The sequence below is a fragment of the Phocoena sinus genome, chromosome 7 (genome assembly GCF_008692025.1).
Source record: "Phocoena sinus isolate mPhoSin1 chromosome 7, mPhoSin1.pri, whole genome shotgun sequence".
In the NCBI taxonomy this organism is placed as follows: Eukaryota; Metazoa; Chordata; class Mammalia; order Artiodactyla; family Phocoenidae; genus Phocoena; species Phocoena sinus.
The window spans coordinates 8,294,899-8,318,978 of NC_045769.1; the positions used below are offsets into that span (position 1 = coordinate 8,294,899).

Genomic DNA, 24,080 nt, shown 5'->3' on the forward strand with positions numbered 1-24,080 from the left:
AACAGGAGAAAAACAAACAGAAGTTAAATGACATGCATACCTCTTATATGCACGCAGGATACCCAGGAAAACTCTCCGAAATGGCCCAAGCCACCACCTTCAATACCATTTTCGGCTAAAGACTGAAGAAAGATATTGTGGGGTGCAACACCAGGACACCCCGCCCAGCTCCTCCCATCTCCAGCACTGCCCACCCGATGCCCCACTTTTCTGCACTTCTGGGCTGCTGCACGTGTTCCCAGCCTGGACTGTCCTTCCTTCCCCTTCCACCACAGGCGAGCGCCCACTCCTCCTTCAAGATGCAGGTGCTCCCCGCCCTGCGCTGGGGGTCCTGTTACACCAGCCCCTTCAGGTGGGCTCCCCGCACTTCCTCCCTTCCTTCTGCGGTGCTAACGTGGGCGCCCCACCCCTTTCCCAGCCCTCTCTGCCAGCCCAGCCTGGGCCCCTGAGGTTTGAAATCGGGTCAGGAACAAGGGTCCCCATGGGGCAGAGCCTGAGGAAGTTCCCATGCTGGAAGCTTGCTGCTCCCACTGAGATCTCCCTGTGCGTGCGGCTCAGCTGGAGAAAGAGCGAGCCCAGAGGAAGGGGTGTGCCGCCAGGGGCCCCCGCCCCGCTCCTCGTACCTCTCTCTCAGGATCGAGTCTGAACACCCTCCTGCAACCCAGAAGGCCTGAGATCCCCAGCAGCCTTCCCCTCTCACAGCCCTGTTCCAACACCTGCAGCCTCACCCACCGCAGCCCCCCGCACTGCAGAGGGGCTCCTATCTGCTTTGGCATGCACCCACCTGTCTCCCCTCCACCTGCGCATCCTTCAGGTGGCAGCTGAACACAAAGGCTGCCTCTGGACCCCCACCTGGGCCTTGGGTCCAGTGGCCCTTCCACTTCCATCTCCTGGGTGTCCCTCCATGGCTCTTGGCTTCGCTGGACTGAGCCCTGGGTAGGCAGAGACCCCAGAGCCCCTCCTTGCTTTCTGCAGCCCCTGGCTTCAGAGGGTGAGGGATGGACAAACAGGGCTAGCGACCTGTACAGTCACAAGGCTCCACCTCAGAAGGGCCCTGTGCCCAGTTTAACTCTCTGCTGTGCCATCATGAAATTCTTAACATTCTAAGACGGTGCATTACATTAGGATCTAGCCATTCCTCTCACTCACCTGGAGGAGAGTCCTAGTGTGGGCATTAATAAGTAAGTGGCCCTCTCGGGGCATGTGACCCACTGGGCGCAGGCAGGGAGCTGCTGTCTTGCCCACTACAGCCCCAGTGCCCCTTCTCCTGCTGGTGGCTGCCCTCGCCAGCCTGGAAGTACGCAGTTTAGGCCGAGGTTCCCTGCACAGTGCAGTCCCGCTCACACCAGACCCCACACAGGCACTGTTTCAGTGCCGCTTGTCAACCTTACCAAGGCTCCAGGCTGGCTGAAGGAACGTCAGGAAGCCCACCAGGCCCTGCATGCCCCCGACCCAACCCCACTCGCTGCAGCGCCGGCCTCGGGGCGGCTCTGGCCTGGCGCTCGCTGGGAACACTGCGGGTGGCAGGTCTCTCTTGCACCCCGCTCCCCACCCAGGGGGCGTCTTTCTTGACTCTGCTTTCATCCTGGCACTCAGCTCCCTCTAAGGTCCTTCAAAGGGTCCTTGTGTACCCACCAGCCAAGAACAAGTTACGAGCTGTGTCTTCAGAAATCTCCAGCAACCTTGGCCCCAGCCAGGCCCTCTGACGGAGATGGCGACAGGAACTTTCACACCAGAAAGAAAATCAGTCCCCTTTTATTGAGAAAATAGAGTCAACCCCTCAATCTTTTCCCAGGTGATTCGATCCTGATACAAGGTGGCATCCTTCTGCAGCCACCCCCAAGGACCCCTGAACCTGAGTGGGGTGGCTCACGAGGGCCACGCCATCCCTTCACAGGGGCGAATGGTGGTCTGCTTAGGCCCTGCAGAAGTAGGCGTGCAGGTCGGGCAGGGTTCTGGAGCGGGGCTGGGACGGGCACGGGGGTGCCGGGGCAGGGTTGTGGCTGTGGGTGGAAGAGTGGCCGAGGCAGGTCGTGTCTTGCTGAAATGAGGGAAGCGGAGGGAAGAACACCACCTTCTCCCGAGGCCTGGCACCTTCTCCCTCCAAATTCTTCATAAATAAAACTTCACATTAGTAAAGGAATGTCCACTTCCAGGGTCGAACCGGCTGGTTTCCGGCTGGGGAGCCAGGCCTCACGGGGCTGCAGGAGGGCCCTCGGCTTGGGCTGGTTGGGCAGCACCGTGACTGCCGGGGCCGGAGCACTGCTCTTTGGCCCTGCATCAGGGGGTGAGGTGGGGCTGCAGCCCATCCAGAGGTTCTGAGGATCGCTGAGGTAGTCAGAGTGGCCGGTCATGCTTCCAGACAGACGGGAGCCGGAGGGAGCATCACAGGACGCAGTAGGAGTGAAGCCAACTGGGAGTAGACTGGGCAGCCAAACCCCAGGTAGGTCAGGGGGCGGGGGTGTGCTGAGGGCCTTCTGAGGCTCAGTCTCCAGGAGACCCAGGGGCGTGAGAGGGCCTGTGTGCCTGCACAGGGCTAAGCTTCTCCTGAAAGGGCTGCTTGGGCCCATGGGGAGACTGAGGCATTTCACAGGAGAAGGAGAATCTTCTCCGTGAAGGTGAGAGGGCAGCCGCAGACCCATCCAGGGGCAGGTCTAGCCCAGGTACCTGAGCACAGGGTTCCTTCAGAGGCCACCAGGGCCTCCCACCGGGTCAGAGGGAGCCAGGCCACAGACCCAGGTTAGGAGGGCTGCCAGGGGCCAGTGGCCTTGCTCCCCAGAGAACTGTCTCCAGTCTGGGCAGTTCCAAACGTTCCCGGGCCTCAGCTCCGGCTCCCTGCACCCCACCACACCTGGGGACACGTAAGGCCCAGCCCTCCGCCTCCCCGCGGAGACCGAAGGCTGTGTCCCGGCCTCGCGCTTGCGGCCTCGTGCCTTCCGGGGCTCGAGGGCACACGCCCTCGCCTACGCTGGCGGCCCGCCCGGTGTCAGAGCACCTGGAGCTTGCGGGAGCAAGTGAGGTTGCTGTGCACCAGACCCCACATGGCAAGCAGCTCGGTGGGCAACAGCTTGTGCACGACGAGCATGGAGCGGAAGAAGCAGGGCTCCTTGTTCATGCGGCTGTTGCGGTTCCGCGAGATGCCAAATGTCTTGAAGCCCTCGTGGGCCGTGGGCCGCACGCCCAGCACCTCCAGGCACATGCCCAGGAAGACGTCGTCGATGGGGTAAAGCTCCAGGGTGTCGCAAGCGTGGTGCAGGCGCCGGGCCAGGCCCCCGGCCATAAGGAAGCCCCCTCCGCCTGCATACGGCGGGTAGCTGGCCTGGCTGTACAGGGCCCCGGGGATGTAGTATTTGTTATCCTTTCTGCGGATGGGCCGAGCGTGCTGCAGGACGTCACCCACAAACAGGTCTTCCTGGGGCCGCCGGTCAGCCAGAAATTCCAGCAGGTTGGTGGGGTTGACGAAGACGTCATCGTCGCCCTTGAAGATGAAGCGTACGTCGGGGCAGTAGATGTCAAGCCACTTGAGGAAGTGGATCTCCTTGAGGGTCAGGTTGAAGAAGCTGTCAAGAAAGTCCCACTGCAGGATGTCCCCATAGATGCGGTCCTCGTAGGCCAGCAGCTGCTGGTAGTGGGCCCTCTCCTCCTGCTTGGAGGCTGTACCCAGCAGGAAGAGGGTGTGCACGGCGCCGCGGCCCCGGCCCGCCGACTCCTGCTCGCGGCCCCAGGTCTGGCGGATGGCCTCGCGGCGGTCGTGCTGTGTGATGACGGACTTGACAACCACCAGGAGATAGACGTCGCCGCTGCACTTCTCTGGATGGTTCAGCAGCATGGGGAAGTATCGGCAGTGGCGATAGAACAGAAACTGCTGGAAGTGTGGCTCCAGGCCCTGGAACCAGGGCTGGTGGGTCAAGTTTACATTGGCTGAGCAGTTAGTGGTGGTCACATCCCAGGCCTGGGGGCCCCGTGAAACCATGGGTGTGAGGGTGACCGCATCCTTCCGGTTCTTCCAGAAGCTGTCAGGGTTCACCAGGTGTCCGCTTGGTTTCTGGGCCTTCTGTAACCCGAGGGTGGGTAGCAGGGGCTCCTGCAGAAACTGGCTGGGGGTCAGACTGCGCTGGAATACTGTTACAGCCACAAGCAGGGCCAGCGACAGGCACACACTCTTGTAGATGGTTCTCTTCCTTGGGGGGGGGGGGGCGGGTAGTGAGGTGGGGAGAGGATGGTACAGAGGACAGAAGAAAGGATGAGTCAGTCCCCGTTTACAGAGGTGCAGTCCCAGATGGGCAAGTGGACCCTGGACACAGACTCAAGTCCCTGGGCCCCTGAGCGGTCAGAGGAGGGTCCTGCTTCCTCTCTCATCCTGACCTCCCTCCTCCAGGACCAGGGGAGCCACACAGCACAGAGCTGAAGTACAAACACTGTGGAGTCAGGCTGCTAGGATTCGGATTTTGGTCCTGCTAATTACAAGCTGAATGGAGAGGTCCAGTGGGTCTCCCTTAACCTCTCCGAGCCATGAGTTCTTCTTTTCTGAAATGAGGATATCATGCAATTGGAGTGCTAGCTGCAGTGCCGAGCACACAGTGGGTATGGAGTCAGGGGAGTGCTGTGATTCCCCGAGGGTGACCTCTGCCCTGCTCCCCACCTCTCCCCCAGGCACCCCCTTTGCTTTGTGCAAGCCTGGTGAACCATCAGAGTGCACCTGCTCAAAAAGTGTGGGGGACATTGGGGAGCCGGCTCTAACTTGGGACCTGAAGAAGCCTGTCCCTCCCCCGTCCCCCTGCATCCATGTGACCCAGCAAAAAACAACAGCTCTCACGGTCGACAGAGGCCTGAAAATGGGGCGAGCATCTCCTAGCATGCCCACTGCCCCCATACGCCCGCTAGGAGAGGTGAAGTCCCCCAGCTCTGCTGCTTTGGGAAGGGTGCAGCTGTATCCCCACTCTCCAGGGTCCCTCATAACAAGTTAACCTCACCACACCCCTTTCGGAAGCAGAAATCAGTTTTTTCTTTTCCAGGAGTGCTCGCAGAGCCAGAGCCAGGGCCCGGGCCCTGAGTCCCTGGACCCTGAGCCCTTGGACCCCAGGACCCTCTCTCCTCAGCTCACACTCTGGAGGTGGCCAGGCCACCTGCCATATACTCTCCTGTGGAGACATAGGAGCTGGGGACTCCGGTAGGGGGGCGGGGGGCAGGCCAGAAAAGTGTAGCCTCACAGGGCCAGCCCAGCAGGGAGATGGCCCTGAGTGCCAAGAGGGGAGATATGGGAGAGACAGACTGTAAAGTGGTGAGACAGGAACCAGGTGGAGCAGCCCGGAGTGGCCTCAGGACCGGCTGACTAGGCGGCAGGCACCCGGGGCGAGTGAAGGCTGAGCCCCATGGACGGCAATTTTCCATGGGGTCCCAAGATTTCCTGGAGGAAGACTGGATCCTCTCAGGTGCTGGGACAGGGATGTGACCCAAGACCGGATCCTCCCAGGGGGTGGGAGCGGAGTGCTCCGGGCTGGCTTTCCCGCCCTGGGGGTTTCGGCAAAGCCGTCCACACCCCAGGTCGGGAGGCCAGACTGGAGGAAGTACAGAGGGGGTCATCCCCCTCCACTCCAGGCTGGTTCCACTTGCACCACCCCACTTCATTTGTGGGAAAAAAGCCCCCAACGGGAGGAGAGGAGAGGGGATAGGTGGGCAGGCGGGAGGCACGAGCTCCCCGGGAGGAAGGAAAGCCACTCGGGGGTTGAGGGTAGAGGAAGGGGGTCGCCCAGGACGCAGGAGGCCCTCGGAATGGGGGACGGGACCCAACTGCCGGCGAGACCTTGCGTCGCTAACTCCCCGGGTGCGGGAGTGGATGTGCGTGCCTCGGTGCCCGGGCGTAAGGGAGCAGAGGGGCCGCCGGGGAGGGCTGAGCGCACGGGCCCCGCGGTCCCCGGTCGCCGACTGGCCGGTGCAGGCGTCGCGCACAGCCGGGCATCTCCGGCCACCGCTGTGCCAGCCCATCTGTGCCCGGGAAAGTGAGGCCAGCCCGGGACACCCAGCGGGGCATGCCTCCCCGCGCCCCCAGCCCGGGTCCCCCGGCCCGACGGCCCCACTCACCACAGAGACATGGCGGCCCGGTCCAGGGCGGCGGCGGAGCCGGGCGCGCGGATCGCAGCTCTGGGCACCGCGGCTCGGGGACGGCGGGCGGGGACCTGGACCTGGATGGGGACCGGGACGGGGGCGGGCGGGGGCGGGCATGGGCGGAGGCCGGGACGCGCCCCCGCCGAGGCTTTCCTCTTCCCCGCGGCCGGAGGAGGGGCCGGGAGGGTAGGCGTTGGCCCAGGTACCTTAACCCCTTCGGCGCCCCCGGCCCTCCATCCCCGCGGCCGCGCGCCGATCCCTCAGCCCCGCGCAGGGCGGCAATTACCCATTTCCCGGGGGTGGCGCCCGAGCCCCGGGAGCGCCCGGAGCCGCCCAGGATCACTCGGCCCGAGCGTGAGTGGCCGAGTCAGGACTTCGGAGCCCACGAGGATCACTCACGCCCCCAGGGACGCGGTTTCCCCCGCGGGGCTTCCCTGGGGTCGCCGGCCCCTCTGGACTCTTGCGGACCGGGACCCCACCCACCTCCAACCTCCCCAGGCGCGCGGGGCCCAGCCATTTCCCTCCGGCCCCGTCCGGACTTTTTCTGGGTGGGGGAGGCAGAGGCAGACAGGGCTTCCTTTCGCCCCTCTGTTTCCCTCTGCCCTCTCCCCTAACACCCCCCGCCCCCCCACCCCCGCACCTACTTACCTAAGGCTGGGTCTACCGAGGAGAGGGACTGGGGCTGGGAGAGCAGAAGCCCGCGCAGAGGTCAGGGGGAGGCCGGGCTGCCTGAGTGGGGACCCCGGCCCAGACCGCAGCTCAGCCCTGAAACCTTCTCTGTATCCCCGGACAATAGCCCTCTCCATCTCTGGGGTCCTTCTCGCCTCTGGAAGCCCCTCCTCACCACCAAGGAAAGGCCTCTCTGCCGGCCCAAACTTCCTTTTCATCCATCAACAAGTATTTCACTAGCAACCTTTTTTGTCCCTAAGCCTTTATTAATCTGTTTGTGTACGACACACCCAGGGACTCCTAGGGAGTGGGCTGCACAAAGACAGAGAACTCACAGGGGCGTTCTTGGCCCGGGTGGGTCTGGGGTGGTAGGCGTTCCATCCAGGTGACTTCCAGAATCCTCTAACAGGTAATGTCTGTCCTAGCCTTGTTCCATGGTGAGGTCCCATCACTGAGCTTACAGTAGGGCCTCAAAAAGGCCCACAGTAGGGCTTCCCTGGTGGCGCAGTGGTTGAGAGTCCGCCTGCCGATGCAGGGGACACAGGTTCGTGCCCCGGTCCAGGAGGATTCCACATGCCGTGGAGTGGCTGGGCCTGTGAGCCATGGCCGCTGAGCCTGCGCGTCTGGAGCCTGTGCTCTGCAACGGGAGAGGCCACAGCAGTTAAGAGGCCTGCGTACCGCAAAAAAAAAAAAAAAAAAAAGGCCCACAGCAGTGAAACAGAAGCATTTCACAGTCCAGTAAATAACAGCTAACATTCATCAAGCAGTGCAATATGCAAAGCACGGTCTAGGACCCTGCGTGAAATGACTGAGTCCTAGAGGCTGTTATTATTACCACTTTACAGAGGAGGAAATGGAGGTGCCTGCCTCCAGTGAGTCAGGTCTCAGAGCAAGCAAACCCAGGAAGCCTGCCTGGCTCCGGAGACAGGGAAAGGGTTGCCCTTTTGCCCTTCACTCAGGGAAAGCAGTGACAGGGAGCAACTTCCTGCCAAGGGGCACCCAGGGAGGCCAGGAGGCCTCCAGGTACAGTCAGAGGCAGATAGTAGGAAGCCTAAGGAGGCTGCTCTTTCACAGCTGGACCCCAGGCCCCTGAGGCTCGGTGAGGAGCCCTTTCTTTAAGGCTCGAGGGCCCATTGGAGGGGGAGGAGAAAGCCAGCGCTCATTAGAATTTTTCCTGGATGTTGCAAGCCTCAGGGAGGGATCGTGAAGGGCCTTTCAGGCAGAATTCCAAAGGAGAACCCTGGGGCCAGCGCCTTAGTAACAGCCCCTCCCAAGTACCAGAGCAGGAAGAAGGTCTGATCTGCAGTCCAAAGCCCCCTTGGCCTGTCAGCCTGTTGTTGAGGGCCACCCACAGTCCCACTGGCCACCCATCCTGCAGGGCACCAGGTAGTTCACTGCCCAGGCTTCTGTGTTCTCTTGCTTTGCCCTGCAAGTATGACCTTGAGGGAGGGCTAGTGCTGGCCTGGCTGAGGAGAGTCCGCCCTGCCTCAGCACTGACCTCTTACCGGGAAGCTGCGGGGTCTTTTTAGGAGCCTAATGAGGGGTGGACACAGTGATCTCTGAGAAGGGGATTTGAGCCCAGGGTTAGGGACTGGAGGGGCAGTGTCGGGTCTGTGGGTCTGCACTTCCTACATGTCACCGGGGGCAGGTGGCTTATCGCCCTGAGACCTGTTTCCTGGCAGCACGGAATTACAGAGAAGCTTGATCAGTGCCTCCTGCGACATGGCAATCCATAGGCCCCAGAACCCAGGAGGGTTCAAAGGTGATAACGGGAAGACGGCCGCCAAGAGCGGCAGAGTGCTTGCCAGTGGAATCTGGTCCACTGAGAGGAACAATTTGTCATCATGGATTCATTTGATCTGTGCCTCGGTCAAACTCAGCCTGGGAAATGGATGACAGTTAAATACTCGGTGCTTGACTCTGGGGTGGGAGCCAGGCCAGCCCCTGGTCAGCTTGCACCGTCAGTCTGCCAGGCTCCCCTGGGGCTGCTTGGGCCTGTCCCTCTCAGGAGTGCCAGAGCTCACCCAGTCTGGCCCACTCCACCTGTCCCAGCCCCTGCCCTTCGGGCAGAGTCCCAGCAGCAGATTCCTGCTGATGTCTCAAGCCTTGACGGGGGTGGTCGAGTGAGGCCCCTGAGGAGGCAGAGGTCAGTCTGCAGATGGAATCTGTCACCTGCCCCACAGCTGTGGCTGAAGACAGAGGGAAGCTGCAGAAACTGATCTGGGAGGTGGAGGGGGCCCTGGAGGGAGGGTGGGGGAAAGGAAGCAACCGGTTAGGCGGGGGCTGGCGTGGGTCCCAAGCATGGTGGAAGTGGGTCAGCTGTCCCTGTCACATGGTCATCCTCTGCCCCCCTCAGGTTGATGTTCTGCCCTGAAAGAGGGAGCTCAGTGAGCCCTGCCTGGGAGATCGCCAAGAGCCCCCTTCCCCCTCCCCCTTCCCCCTCCCCCTTCCTCCTCCCCCTCCCCACTTTCTTTCACATCAGCCCCACCAACCCTCCAGAACTGGTTGGGATCCCGACCCTGCTGGTTTCCCCTGGGATGAAAGCCCAGGGCCCAGAGCCTGCGGAGCCCTCAGATGTTGAGGGCCCTCTGCAGGACCAGAGGATGCACTGGGCCAGACTCTGGCCAAGGTGTGAGGCGCTCTGGGCACTTGGGAGAGAGGGGATGGAGCTCAGAGCTGGGCAAAGGCTGCAGGGTGGAGAGTGGCCCTGGCTGTGGTCCCTTAAGTGCAGCATGTGTGAGCGTGTGAATTCACATCCTCCCCAAGTAGGAGTCTACGCTCCAGGGGCAGCCACGGCCAGTGCTTCGAGGGTGGCCATCTACACTTGCACCGTGGGGTCTGTTAATTCACACTGGAGTGTCAGAAGCCATCGCTCTTTGGTGAAGATGTGTGCCTGGCAAGAAACTGCACAGGCCCCTCTGTTCGAGCCTGAATGAGTCCCATAACCCAGCAGAGCAGTGCCCTGGGCCCAGAACTTTCTGATCACCTACAGTGATCAGACTGGAGGGTTAGCCAGTCCTTGGTCAGCCTGAGCATGTCCTTGAATTCGCCCTGGGATGGAAAGTGCTTCTCCCTCGGCCTCCTGGGCAGGGGTAGGAGGTCTGCTTATGTGCTTCTCCGCAGTAGGTGCTCTACGTGGGGTAGCATTGACTGCACTGGCACACACCACCTGCCCAGGAGGTGTGGGGTGAGGCCCACTGTCCTCACCTACCTCTGGTCCTCAGAGGCCACCATATCCCCTGCAGAAACCTGACCCACCCTGCAGGGCATGCTGGGAGGGGCTTCCTGGTCAAGGGGGGCAGTGCACGAGCTGGCACTGGAGGAGCCCCCCGCAGGCAAACTCTGTCCCCCCTGCAGTCTTCCAGGGGAACGTGTTTCCTGTGGGTTGGCCCTCCCTTTAAAGAGTGGGAGGAACAGGAGGAGGTCCAAAAGGAGTGAGCAGAGAGGTGGGGGGATGGGGGAAGAAAGGGGGGCTCGGGGAGGGGGCAGGGAGGAGGGACAGGGTTTTGAAGCACGGGTGGTCTGGTTTGGAGTCTGAGAGGTCACCTCACCCAAAGGAAGACTGGGCCAAAGAGAAGCCCAGATCACAGGGGCTTGAGAGAAGATGGGAGGAAGGTAAAAGGGGCTCCTTGCAGGGTCCCCATATGAGCAACACAACGGGCAACCCCATTGCTTCCAGGGAAGCCCGAGATGCCCTTCTAGGGCCAAATCCTGATGGAGCCAAGACTGCCCCAACAACTAAGAAGGTGATGTCGCCATAACCGGTGAAGCTGCTTTCAAATCATGATTCCAGGGCCTGCCTGCAGAGAATCCGATGGAACCTGGGAAACTGTATTTTCCCACTTTCCTAGATGATTCTGATGCACGGGAAGGTTTGGGAGCCACTGGTGTTGAGCCCTCCAATTCCAGCTCTTTTGGTCAGCCGTGGGCAAGGGCCAACGGAGGGACAGTTCCTCCTGGGAGCCTGGGGACAGGAAAGACCTAATGGGAGGCAGGTGTGGAGGAAATCAGGCCAAGATGGAAGAGCTGAGGAGTTCGCTTTTCCCATCGAAGCAGGAGGCAGTTGAGGAAGCGGCCGTGGAGTCAGTGGCTTGAGAAGAGGGGGGCAGGGTGGCCACAGCCCTTGTATGGGATCTGAGAAAGCCAGGGAGGGACAGAGGCGTGGTAAGCGCCAGGCAAGGGTGGTCCCGTGCACCCTGGAGACTCAGACCCGTGACTGAGGCAAGGATTGTCCGGGGCCCCTCTGGCTGCAAGTGACAGACACCCAAATCCAAGTAGCTCAAGCTTGTTTGATGGGCCAGTGATTGTGTCTGGGGGGTTCGGGTGCCATGATCGGCCGGGCCTGGGTCACGTGTCCGCTGCTGTAGTCGAAACAACTGCGAGGGGGCAGATCCCTTAAAGGAAGCTGCTATTCTCAAGAAGGCAAGGGAAGAGCTGCCTGGGCCAGTCCTCCTGCTGACGCCCCCTTGGACTCTCAAACTGCCCTGAGAAACAAGTCCTAAACCTGAGGGCCCCAGAAGGAAGAAGAAGGGTGGTGTGTGTGTGGGAAGTGTCTGTAAATGTTTTCCTGACAAGTCCTTCTCTCCAGGCTGGCCACTGGGGGGGTGGGCACAGCCCCCTTGCGGGGCTGGCCTCCCCTTTCCTGTGCCTGGGCCCCCACTGGCTGGCCTGGGGGAAGCCGAAGCCACCCTGGCCTTTGTAGGGGTGGGAGCCAGTCACATGTGGGTGGAGCTGGTCAGAGGAGAGAGAAGCCACAATTGAAACAGGCCCAGGAGCAGGGTCAGGGCGGCCTGTGAAGAAGCTGGGCGGGAACGAGAGGCACACTCCCCGGATGCTGCCCTGGACACAGGCCAGCTGGGCTGAGCCCCAGGCTGCTGTGGGCAGGGCGTGGTGGGCACTCACAGCAGACACACACAGAGACACGCAGGCAAGCAAGCGACAGACCCAGACACACACACACACACACACACACACACACACACACACCCAGGGACAGGCATGAACACACAGACGTATTTAGAGACACACAGCACTCAGACACAGATACATTCACACACAGAAGCATGCGTGTTTGGCATGACAGTCATAGTCATACACACTCATACACACAAGAGATACATGCACACCTGGTAAGAAATACACGCAGACACACTTATACACCTACAGAGACACACATTTCCACAGAGAGAGGCACATACACACACCTAGACTCACCCATAGACACACCCAGATACTCATCACACATGCACACACACCTTCACACACACACACAAGTCCAGGTGGGAGGGGCTTCCCCCAACCAGCTCATTTGCCACCGGTGAAACCCTGCTTGGCAGGCCTTTGAGAATGGGCTCAGCGCCAGGCAGCTCCCTACTGCATCCTTGAGTGGCCTCTTCTGATCTCCTGCAGGTCCTCAAGCCTATGCCCACCCATACCTCCAGAAACCTCCAGCTACTGACCACAGGCCCTTTGCACCACCGGAGTCTACCTCCCATCCCTACTCCAGCTGCCCTGGCCTTCCTCTCTCCTTCACCAAGACTCCAGCTTCCTTCTGCTCAAATGCAAATGCTGCATCGAGTGAACTTCTGCTCATCTTTCAAAACCCACCTCAAATGTCCCCTTCCTTGGAGTAGGTGCTCCCTCTCTTGGCTGGCATCATGTCTGTCTGTCTGTCCCCCCGCCACCTGTCCCACCACAACCAAGAGCAGGGGCAGGCCTTTCTGTTCTCCTGGCGGCACAGGGTGGGGAGGCACCGATGCCGTTGGCTGAATAACGGAGGGCATGAATTACCAGCATTGGCTGCCTCGAGGAGACCCTGGCACAGGCGAGGCCAGTCTCGCCACAGCCGTATTCAGAGGATGACGGGGTGTGCCTACCCCAGGGAGCCTTGGGAGGTCCAGACAGATCTGCAGGGCTCCCGCCCCACCCCCAGCACGCACGTTCAAATTCACACTGACACGCATTCACACGAGGGTGGGCATTGTGCCCTCTCATCCTGGACAGCTGTGTGCCCCCTCCCCCCAGGCCATCAATGACTCACATCCCCGCCCGCCAGGCGGCCGGCTTGGGCACACACAGCCTCCTTTCAGCCCCTCGGCCTCAAACACACTAGCTTAGTCTTCCTTCCCCGGCGCCTCCCCCTCGGCTGTGAGCCGGCCTGCCCTCCCCGGCCTGGCAGCTCAGCCCCACCGGGAGGCCTCCCTCCTCTCCGAAGCACAGGGCTCCCTGTCTCTCGTCACCCGGCCCCTGTCCAAGCCCTGAATGACTGCCTTTTCATGGCCCAGAGCCTGGCCAGGTGCATTCTGGGCAGCCCTGCTCCTACCACAGCCCGCCGGGTAGCTGTTGGCCTGGTGCTGCTACCCGAGGGGCCAGAGCCAGAGGGACCACTGAGACTCTGGCCGAGACTCAGAGCCCCAAAAGTCCCTCCTAGGCTATGGTCAAAGGCCTCTCCACATTGACAAAGACTATTCTTCACACACATACCCTCCCACCTGCTTCCCTAGCAGCCCTAGAGAGCTTGGCCAGGCATGGGGTTTCATTATTCCCATTTTACCGAAGGAACAACTGAGGCCCAGAGAAAAGTCAGCCTGCTGGTGAACGGCAGAGCTGGGACCGGGTCTCGGTAAAGACGGGTTAATAACACGATGGGCCTTGAAGAACTGCAGCAAGCACGGTAAAGGGCTGAGCCAGGAGCCTTGGAGAAGGGGTCCAAGAGTGGGCTTCATGTGACAGTGGTCACAAAATCTGTTCTGGGCTTTGTACCCCGCACCCCTCCCTTCTTTTGGTAACAGACCTCCTCCCTCTGGTCTCAGGGTGGGCTCTCAACCAGGCTGGGCCAGTCAGTCTCTTATGCCCCCTCCTGCCCTGACAGCATGCTTGGTCCAAGGGGTGGGCCTGTGACCTAGACTGGGCCAGTCAGGGCTCTGCCCTGGGGAGTGGAGCCTGGAGAGGGGCACCCCCTCCTCTCCGGTCACCAGGCTTTTGAGAGTGTGGCTCTGAACATGCTGGGGAAGCATTGTGCTCGCGCACCCCGTGCCCCACTCACAAACAGCAACAAACAACACGCGCCGCAGGCAGAGAGACAGGGCCGGAATCCTGGATCCAGAGGTCCTGTGGTTGGCAAAGTATTGCCCCGCCCACAAAGCTGTCCCTGCCCTGGCCTTCAGAACCTGTTACCATATTAGGAAACAGGCAAAACGGATCCAGATGTAATTAAGGTTCTAGACCTGGAAATAGGGTGTTTAGCCTGGATTATCCAGGTGGGCCCAATCTAATCGTGAGAGGCCTTGAAAGCAGAGAACCTTCTCTGGCTGGAAGCAGACGGGAGCATCAGAGAGACTCCAGGTGTGAGAGGCATTTGAGGTGCCTTTACTGGTTGTGAAATATAGGGACTCACTTGGAGCCTAGAGACCAGAGAGGCCCCTGGGAGCTGCAGGTGGCCCCCAGTTAACAGCCAGCAAGGATTCGGGAACCTCGGTCCTGCAGCCAAAAGGAACTGGATTTTGCCCACAGTGTGAATGAGCTTAGAAGCATATTCTTCCCAGAGCCTCCCAATAAGAGCCCACCAACACCTTGACTTTTTTTTTTTTTTTTTTCTTGCGGTACGCGGGCCTCTCACTGTTGCGGCCTCTCCCGCTGCGGAGCACAGGCTCCGGACGCGCAGGCCCAGCGGCCGTGGCTCACGGGCCCAGCCGCTCCGCGGCATGGGGGATCCTCCCGGACCGCGGCACGAGCCCGTGTCCCCTGCATCGGCGGGCGGACTCTCGACCGCTGAGCCACCAGGGAAGCCCCAACACCTTGATTTTGACCTTGTAAATTTCTGAGCAGAGAAACTAGCTGAGCCACCCTGGGCTTCTGACCTACTGACGTGTGAGAGAATAAATTTTGAGCTGCTAAGTTTTTGGTAATTGGTTACTGTAGTATTAGGAAGATAAAATAGGGCCTGAGAACTAGTGCCACCCTGCCTCCCCTGATTTGGTTACAGGTGCCGATAATTTTTTGTTGGTGGTTTTTGTCACCCACCCACAAGCAAAGACTCTGGACTTTGCCCAGAAGCTCAGGTGGCCCAGCTTTGCCCTTTCCTCACCCAGCAGGGCTGATGTCACTGGGGAGAGGTCCAGCACCTGAGAGACAGGGATGAGTGACTTATCTGAGAATTTTCTATGGTGACTTAGTCAAAACTTGTGAAGGTTGGCAGGGTCAATAGACATAGGGAGTTGTGGTCCAAGGTGGCGACATAGGAGGTGCCTGAGCCCACTTCCTCCCAGGAACACACCAAATCTATGTCGACACATGGAGCAGTTCTTTCTGAAAGAAACCCAGAAACTAGCTGAGTGACAACTACACATCGAGAAAATGGAGGAAAAAACCTACATTGAAAGGATAGGAAAGGCTGAGACACACTCTTGCCATGTACTCCACCCCTGTTAGAGTGACATGTACCAGGAGGGGACTCACAATTCCCAGCTTCTCTCTCAAGGGTGGAGGGTTTGGACCCCAGTTTAGTGCGCCAAATTCTAAAACTTCCACCCGAGGGAAGAGTCCCCCAAACACCTAGCCCTGAAAGCCAGACTATACCAAACAAACAAACAAACAGTTCTTAACTGGCTATACTCCCAGGGCTCTACTATCAAAATTCCAAAGGTATTTTTCACAGAAATAGAAAAAACAACCCTACAACTTGTATGGAACCACAAAAGGCCTCAAATAACCAAAGCAATCTTGCGAAAGATAAACAAAGTTGGAGGAATTACACATGTGGTTTCAAATTATATTACAAAGCTATAGTAATCAAAACAGTATGGTATTGGCACAAAAACAGACACAAAGATCAATGGAACCAAATAATGAGCCCAGAAGTAAATTTATGTATATGTAGTCAATTAACTTACAGCAAAAGAGCCAAGGCCAAGAATATACAGTGGGGAAAGTATGGTCTCTTCAATAAATGGTGTTAGGAAAACTGGTTAGCAACATGCAAAAGAGTGAAACTGGACCCCTCTCTTATACCACACCCCAAATCAACTCAAAATGGATTAAAGACTTGTATGGATTACGGCCTGAAACCATAAAGCTCCTAGAAAAAGACATAGGGGGTAATCTCCTTGACATGAGTATTGGCAACTTTGGGGATTTTTTTTGGATTTGATACCAAAGGAAAGGCAACAAAAGCAAAATTAACAAGTGGAACTACAGGAAACTAAAAAGTTTCTGCACAGAAAAGGAACCATCAACAAAATGAAATGGCAACCTGCGGAATGGGAGAAAATATTTGCAAATCATATATCTGATAAGGGGTTAATATCCAAAATATATAACGAACTCAAACAACTCAACAGCAAAAAAACAAACAATCTGATTTTAAAATGGCCATTTTCTCAAAGAAGACATCCAAATTGTCAACAGGTACATGAAAATGTACTCAACATCGCTAATCATCAGGGAAATGCAAGTCAAAATCACAATGAGATATCACCTCATACCTGTTAGGATGGCTCTTATAGGAGAGAGGAAAAGATAACAAGTGTTGGTGAGAATGTGGGGAAAAGGAACCCTTGTGTGCTTTTGGTGGGAATGTAAATTGGTGTAGCTACTATGGAAAATCATATGGAGGTTCCTCCAAAAAATTAAAAAAGGAGCTACCATATGATCCATCAACCCCATTTCTAGGTATATATCCAAAGGGAATGAAAAAAGTGTTTCAGAGAGATATTTGCACACCCAAGTCTACTGCAACATTATTCACAATAGCCAAGATATGGAAACAACCTAAGCGGCTGTCAATGGATGAATGGATAAAGAAGATGTGAGATACACACACACACACACACACACACACACACACACACACACACACACCACACGTACACACGAATATTATTCAGCCATGAAGGAAATCTTGCCATTTTTATTTCTTTTTTATTTTTTTGCTGTACGCGGGCCTATCACTGTTGTGGCCTCCCCCGTTGTGGAGCACAGGCTCCGGACATGCAGGCTCAGCGGCCATGGCTCACGGGCCCAGCTGCTCCATGGCACGTGGGATCTTCCCGGACCGGGGCACGAACCTGTGTCCCCTGCATCGGCAGGCGGACTCTCAACCACTGCGCCACCAGGGAAGCCCAAATCTTGCCATTTTTGACAACATGGATGGACCTTGAGTGCATTATGCTAAGTGAAAAAGCCAGACAGAGAAAGATAAATACTGCATGTTATCACTTATATGTGGAATCTAAGAAAAAAGTCAAACACATAAAAAGAGAAAATTGGTTGCCAGGGGCTGGGGGTGGGGGAAATAGGCAGAGGTTGATGAAAGGGTACAAACTTTCAGGTATAAGATGGATAAGGGGAATTCCCTGGCGGTCCAGTGGTTAGAACTCCGCCCTTCCACTGCTGTGGGCCTGCGTTCGATCCCTGGTCAGGGAACTAAAAGCCTGCAAACTGTGCAGTGCAGCAGCAAAAAAAAAAAAAAGATAAATAAGGTCTAAGGATCTGAGGTGAAACATGGTGACTAGAGTTGATAACACTGTATTGTATACTTGTGATTTGCTGAGAGTGGAACTTAAATGTTCTCACCAAATAAATAAATAACTCTGTGAAGTGATGGCTGTTAATTAGCTGGATGGGGGGATCATTTTACAGTGTATTAGAAGGTCTGAATTACCAAGTCTGAGCACATCGAGTGTTCCTGAGGATGCGGGGCCCCTGGAACTCTCGTCCACTGGGGGTGGGAATGTCAATTGTTTCAACACCTTCAGAAAACAGTTTGATGGTTCCTTAATAAGTTAAACATATACTTATCACAGGACCCAGCCATTCCACTCCTAAGTATTTATCAAAGAGAAACGATCCTCAGTCCCTACAAACACTTGTACATGAACGCTCACGGCATCTTTATTTTTAGTAGCTAAATAAACCAACGGTGGTATTATAAAACGGACTACAGCTCAGTAATAAAAAGGACTAATTCCTGATACACACCGCAACAGGGATAGATCTCAAAATAATTATGTTGAGTGAAAGAAGCCAGACCAGAAAGAATACCTCTTGTATGAGTCTAGTGTGTACGTAAAAGTTGGGAAAATACAAACCTGCCTTTAATGACAGAAAAACCAGTCACCTAGAGGTGGGGGGAGGAGACGGGAGAGGTTCCAAGAGGCCGGAGGAAGCCTTTGGGGGTGATGGGTCTCTTCACTCTGCTGCTTGTGGCGTGGTTTCGTGGGTGTTTACACGCATCCGAATTGATCACATTGTACCCTAGACAATTTACAGTTGATTGTATGTTGATGACACCTCAGTAAAACCGTTAAAAAGCAGCAGCAGCAGTACTAGACACGGGCTCCCTGAGGGGGTTTGTGGTTTGCAGGGAGGAGAGTTGAGGCCCAGCCAGGAGTAGCTCCAGCGGGGGAGCCCTGGACAGAGAGCCAGGGCCCTGGTGCTCTCGGGATGCTGACTCCAGGCCACTGGCCCTGCGCCGGTGAATCCTGCACCTTCAGGTGTGCTGTGCCCACCCCACAGGACACTGGGGAGGGGCCCTCCCTGCCCTCCCAGAGCTCCCGGCAAAAACCTCCAGGGTGTCTCTGCTGTGATGGGGGGGGAGGGGTAAGAAAGGCCTCCTGGGAGCTGGTGTCCCAGCAGAGGCCCAAGGAGGAATGGGGGTGTGTGGGGAAGGGCAGGCACACGTGGGCTGTCGGCCAGGGACAGGGAGGAAGGAGCAGCCTGTGTCTCCTGGGGGCTAACTGCTCCCTGGGAGCCCGCGGGGCCGTCCTTCTCCACGGTGTGGGCCCCTTGACCCTAGCCTGGGCCGGCGATCCGCTCAGCCCCTCCATCGCCTGGCTGCTGGTCCTGCTACCCTCCCCTCAGCACAGGGCAGGGTCTCAGGAAGCCGGACTCTGCCTAGAAAGTGATAACACAGATGCGGGGTGATACACATGTCAGGGCCTGGACCCCTGCCCCAGTGGAGACCCCAGCCTGCTCCGGGCACCGTGGGAGAGCATCCCTCAGCCAGGGATAAGGGAACGATGTGATCCTGTCCAGGGTTGGCAGAGACACAGTGACATTGTGTGCCAAAGGTGTCTGGGCTGTAGGCAGCTGCCCGCCTGTGCGGCCTCCCCCTCGGGCTTCGGACATGGAAGGGATGAAACCGCGAGGCTCACCTTCGTGCTGACTTTTCCCTCTCCCCTTCAGCTAAGGCTGTTTTGGGAAGGTGAAACCTCACACCCAGTCCTGCTTGACCAAGGAAGTTTCCAGCAGGACCGGGAGAGCTGGGCTTAACGCCCCTTCCCACCCTATTTCCCGTGGATGGAAATCCCTCTCAACAGCCTCGGGCTCCCTGCAGGAGAGCAAGGCCTTTGGCCGTGGAAGACTGAGCTGATCCACTTCCAGAGAAGCCAGGGGGCCAAGGGAGGCCTTGTCTTCAGAGGTCCTCCCAGCCCCCACTTCTGAGTGGCAGCTCTTTTCCCATTCCCCACCCCATCCTGCTCTCCCCATCAAAATGGGGAGGGGAGACACTGGCGGAATCATTTCTTCTTTGACTGGAAGCTTCCTCTCTCTGGGATTTGTGGTTCAGGCCATGTTGGCCCAGTCGTGCGTGGACCACAGTTCTGGATCGGTTTGGTCTTGGTTTGAGGCTCACCTTAGACACAGGATACCATCTCGATTCTCAGTTTATGGCGCTGGGACAGAGGGGAGGTTCCCTCCGCTCCTTTCTGCTTAGACCCTCTTGTCGCTGGATGAAGTCCCTGGTGCCCTCCCATCTTCCTGAACTGTCATCTGGCTGGAGCAGGGGCTGGAAGATTTGCAGGAGCCCCAGAAAGATGAGACCTGAGAAGCGCTGGGAGGAAGCGGGTCTGTGAGGGGTGGGGTGAGGGACAGGAGTGGATAAAAGCATTTTCAGAGCCGGGGGCCCCATGATTCTGGAGAGTGGGACCCAAGATCTTTCCTTAACATGGGAGGGTCACTGCAGGTACAGGGGAGCCACTGATTATAGATGTTGGAGAACCAACAAAGGAGAAAAGAAAACCCAGCCTGGATCTGATGTTGTAACAGCAGAAGCTGACCAACGGAGGCGTGAGTGAGGGCGGGGAGTCTGAGCCTGGAGCCCAGCGCTGGGAGGTCTGCTCCAGGGCACAGAGAGAGGGGAAAAGGCCAGAGCCGTTCCAGGGGGCCAGAAACAGCAGTGAAGGCATTTCAGTGCCTGCCTGACCCACCCTAGGCAGTAGTCATGGTACCTTCCCTTCTGGCAGAAAGCTTTTTTGTTAGCCACACCACCGTGCAGGAAAAAGATGGCAGTGTGTTTTATCCCCGAGCCAGGCTGCGTTTCTGAGAGGATGCATTTAACCACAGCTATGACCTTGACTTTTTGGTCCAGTTTGTTTGGCCTGCTACTGCTCCTGCCTTATGATGACCTCCGAATCCTTGCAGGACCCCCGACCCTTACGACCGAGGCTGTGGAGGGAGTCTAGTCCCCAGCAGACCGCGAGCTTGTCACTGCAGCATCACCCTTGGTCCCTTTGCCGATTCCCCACACCCGGCCTCATGGTCACCTCTCTGGTCCCCTCCTAGTCTTACATCTACACACATCACAGAGGGATGGAAAAAACAGTGCAGGTGGAAAAAATTGTTCTCTCAAGAACGAAGGGTGAGCGGTTTGGAACTTCATGAGGGGGGTGTATGTTGCTAAAGAATCACAAGGGACCCAGCCACACGACGTTTCCTTGAAGAGACCTGAGGCAGAAGGGGACGAGCCACAGCATCGGGCCACACTTCCTGTGGGCCAGAGCGGGGAGCACGTGGGTGGGTGGGAGGGCAGTTGCCTATGAAAATAATCAGAAGCAGAGTTAGCGACGCTTTTCCCCAGCCGCTAAGAGAAGGTGGGTTTTGAAGGAAGGTTGGGAGCGATGTGGCCGGCAGAACCCGCCAGCAACCCGAGTCTAAGCGGGTAGGTCACTGCTTCAAATCGTAGGCTTGATGGTAAGTGACACCCCACACGAAGAATCATTAAGCACACAATCAAAAAGGCAGGGCTTTATCGGTGATTTATTGGCCCAGATGAGCAGGAAGGATCAGGGTGTTGCTGGAGACGGCTGCAAGCAGGACTCTGTCCAGGGATCTCACCTCTGTTTCCTCCTCAGTGGCGCCTCCTTCTCTCCTCCTGCAGGAGGGAACGCGGCCGGCATCTCAGCTTCGCCATCCAGAGGGAAAGGGGCCCCCGGGTCTGACTGGCGTGGCTCAAGTCCACCTCCTCCCCGCATGACTCCAGGGGGGCCAGGGTCAAGGCAGAGAATGGGATCTCCATTTGGACCATGTGGTGAGGGCGGGATGAGGAGAGACCCCTACTTGGAGGGAGGTCTGCTCAGGCATCCCGTGGCAGCACCCGAGCTTCTGATCACCAAGGAATACCAGACACAGGTGGGACGGCCCCACGGATGGTGCGGCAGAGGGTCACGACGCCTTAAAGCCATGTCGCTGTTGGGAGACGCCACCCTACACCTCAGCTTTGGTGGTGCCTCTGCAGCCTCTCGGTCAAGGCTCTCCCTTGCCAGCTGCCCCCCTGCACCTTTCTTAGTACTTGATCCTCCTTGAAGTCATTGTAATGGAAATGTCACTCCATTCTTCCCTACGCTCTGCAGTCGCTGGGACGACAAGGGTGCAGGCTCCCTGGCTGCTCAGAGGAGGGACTGGCCGGGCCTGGCTTGGCCCCCTTTCTGGTGATGGGGGAGTTGGTCTCCTTGGGGTTCCAAGGTGGCCCAGTGATAGCCAGGTCCCCACCTCCCTATTTCCAGGTGTCCCTCCCCGGGGGCCCCCAAAAGCTCAGAAATCCTTCTCTTTTGCCTGATTTTTGTGTTTTTCCACTTGCCCCCTACTCCATGCCCTTTGTGGATGGAAAGTCCTGGTCACTGTATCCCTGCCCGGGAGCCCATGCCCAACGCTCCCCCCTGTCTCTGGGCCCCTCTGCCCTGGGCAACTGGGGCCTCACCTGTGGGGCTTTGGGCTCAGAAACTGGGTCCCCCTGAAGATGGCCCAGCTGGGAACCCCACACCAAAACATTAATCGACCCTCAAGCCCCGGGGCCCCGGGGCGCCCAGGAGGCCCCAAGCCCTCCAGTCATGCTGCCCCCCAGGGTGGCCCTGGAAGACTGGCCTTTGGCCTGGTGCTAGTGTCCCCCAGTTCAAGTCCCAGCCACTTCTGCCTGCAGTCTTCTTGCTTAGGCAATTTATCCAGGCTCTATGCCTGCCTTCTGCCGGTGCAGCCAGGTCCCCAGTACGCCCAGACCCTGTCCCTCTGCACTTGTAAGTCACTGGGACCCTCAGCCTGGCTTCCCCCTTGAAGATGCTGTTGCCTGGGTTCAAGCCTGGCCTGAGTGCTGCCCGGGAACCCGCTGACGTGAGGAGGGCATCCACACTTATCTCCTCTTCAGCCCTGTCAGTGCTCCCACCTGGGTGTTTCAGAATCAGAACACAAAGCCCTAGGAGTGTATCTGGGGAGCCCTCCTGACTCTCTGGGAGGGTGGCCCGCCACCGTGACTGGGAGGCAGCAGTAGTGCCGTACCCTTAAGCACACATGGTGGCTGTGTTTCTAGGTGGCACAGAAATAACGCAAGTGCAATCAGCAGCAGTGTGTCAAGAGGGAAGGTGTTCAAGGGCACTCCCAGTGACCGGATGTCACCCTCAGTTATCACGTGACCCAGGAGCAAGGTGCCACGTCAGCTCCTGCAGGGCAAACGTCTGGAAGTGAAGTGATGTAGCCACCACCTGTCCCCGCCACGTGTCCCCCTTGCCGTTCTAGGGGGCACACACTGCCCTGATCCTTCCAACTTGCGCCTGACCCACCCAACCTTCTGCCCCAGCCTGCACCTTGCACACGCCTTAGCAACCGGCTCTGCTGCTGGGGGGCCGGGGGAAGCCTGGTTTGTAGCGTTTGTCACTTTCTGTGGTGTAAGTGTCCCCATCACAGCCAATTTCAAGCTACCAAAGTGATGTCACTGAACACAGACTTGTGAAGGGGTGCATAGTAAGCAGCGTTATAGTGTATCTCCCTCCTACAAATACAACAGGTGTATGTGTCCTCCAGGATGTAGACGATATAAACAGTAAAACTAGGAAGGGATGAGTTTTGAGTATTTATTACCTTTGTTTTTAATAGAAATTATTTAATTTTAAGTTTATAAAATTTAAGCTTTGAAGATGGCTATGTTCAACACCAGCTCATAGAAATCCTGAACATTTAGCGAGCGGGCACAGACTGACTACAGGACGCCACTGCCTCCTGCCCAGGTGGGACCTGGCCCAGGGCTGGACCCAGCACTCCTCAAGATCACTGCTCCGTGGCCTGTGCTCCAGCTGCCCCTCTTAGAGCTCACGCCATCACTTTGGCCCCTCGTCCTTCTCCAGGAGACCCCACTGACCTCAAAGCCTCTAGCATCCAACTCGTTGCCTCAGCTTTTTCCCGGGGCCAGGCTGACCTCTGGCCCAGCACCGCTCTCTGGAAGGTGTCCTCAGGCAGCCTAACCCTCCTCCAGCTCTGACCATGGTGAGCACCCTCCACGCACTGCTTTCCTCCCCGGGTTCTGGAGCATGTGCTCCCAGCCTGGCTCCTCCCTGGAGACTGTCTCCTGCACCAGCCACTCTTCTTTCTCTCACCCCTGGTTCTGCCCTAGTTTTCTTATTTCTCCAGTTCCCTCCTCTGAGATCCCATCCATTCCCAGGCTTCAACTGACACCTTAAAGAGACGGCTCTGCATAGGTCTCTCTAGGCCTGACTTGCTGCGAATTCTACAAGCTCCTCCTAGAAGTCTGCCCATCACTTCAGTGCTGGTGCCCTGCCCTGAACTGTGGCTGTCTGCAAAGGCCAGGACTTCTTCCTAGAAGATGGATAGCGACTCACAGGCCAGTGGAACCTTGTCTCCTGCTGCGAGTTTAGCCAAGCTACTCTGTGATGTTGCCGCAGCATCTGCTGTGTGGCTGAGGCCGCAGAGGCTTTGAACTGACCCCAGCCCTCTCGCCAGTGCGTGGCTGAGGAAGAGCCTGCAGCTCAGAGGTAAGAGTAAGTTCCCGATAGGACTTCCCCAAGGGCCTAGTGATATATAGTCTCCCCCACCTCCCAGGACCTCCCCGTGTGTCCCGTCCCCGACCCCAGGAGAGCCGTGTACCTCCCCCGGAGGTACTTCTCTGTTGCACTTTCCCTTCACCGGGGCTCCACCTAAGCAACGTTAACTTAACAAAATCGCAACACTCCACAACCCAGTGCAGAGCAGCCCCACAGGATACGTTCGTTGAACTGAATTAAAATGGGAAGTTCATGCCACGGTGG

The 24,080-nt window shown here is 57.6% G+C and overlaps 1 protein-coding gene across 2 annotated transcripts; it reads right to left on the reverse strand.

Annotated features, from left to right (window-relative positions):
- Positions 1-1,739: 1,739 nt before the first annotated feature.
- Positions 1,740-7,313, reverse strand: B3GNT7 (UDP-GlcNAc:betaGal beta-1,3-N-acetylglucosaminyltransferase 7). Of its 2 annotated transcripts, none has more exons than XM_032638456.1 (3): positions 7,110-7,313; positions 6,082-6,182; positions 1,740-4,181 (listed from the first exon to the last, which is right to left on the reverse strand). In XM_032638456.1, the coding sequence occupies exons 1-3, from the start codon at positions 7,221-7,223 to the stop codon at positions 2,987-2,989; spliced, it is 1,410 nt and encodes a 469-aa protein (XP_032494347.1). In that variant the 5' UTR covers positions 7,224-7,313; the 3' UTR covers positions 1,740-2,986. The 2 variants fall into 2 exon arrangements, with proteins under 2 accessions (XP_032494347.1, XP_032494348.1); XM_032638457.1 differs by having other exon boundaries at positions 1,740-4,177; positions 7,110-7,285.
- Positions 7,314-24,080: the final 16,767 nt, after the last annotated feature.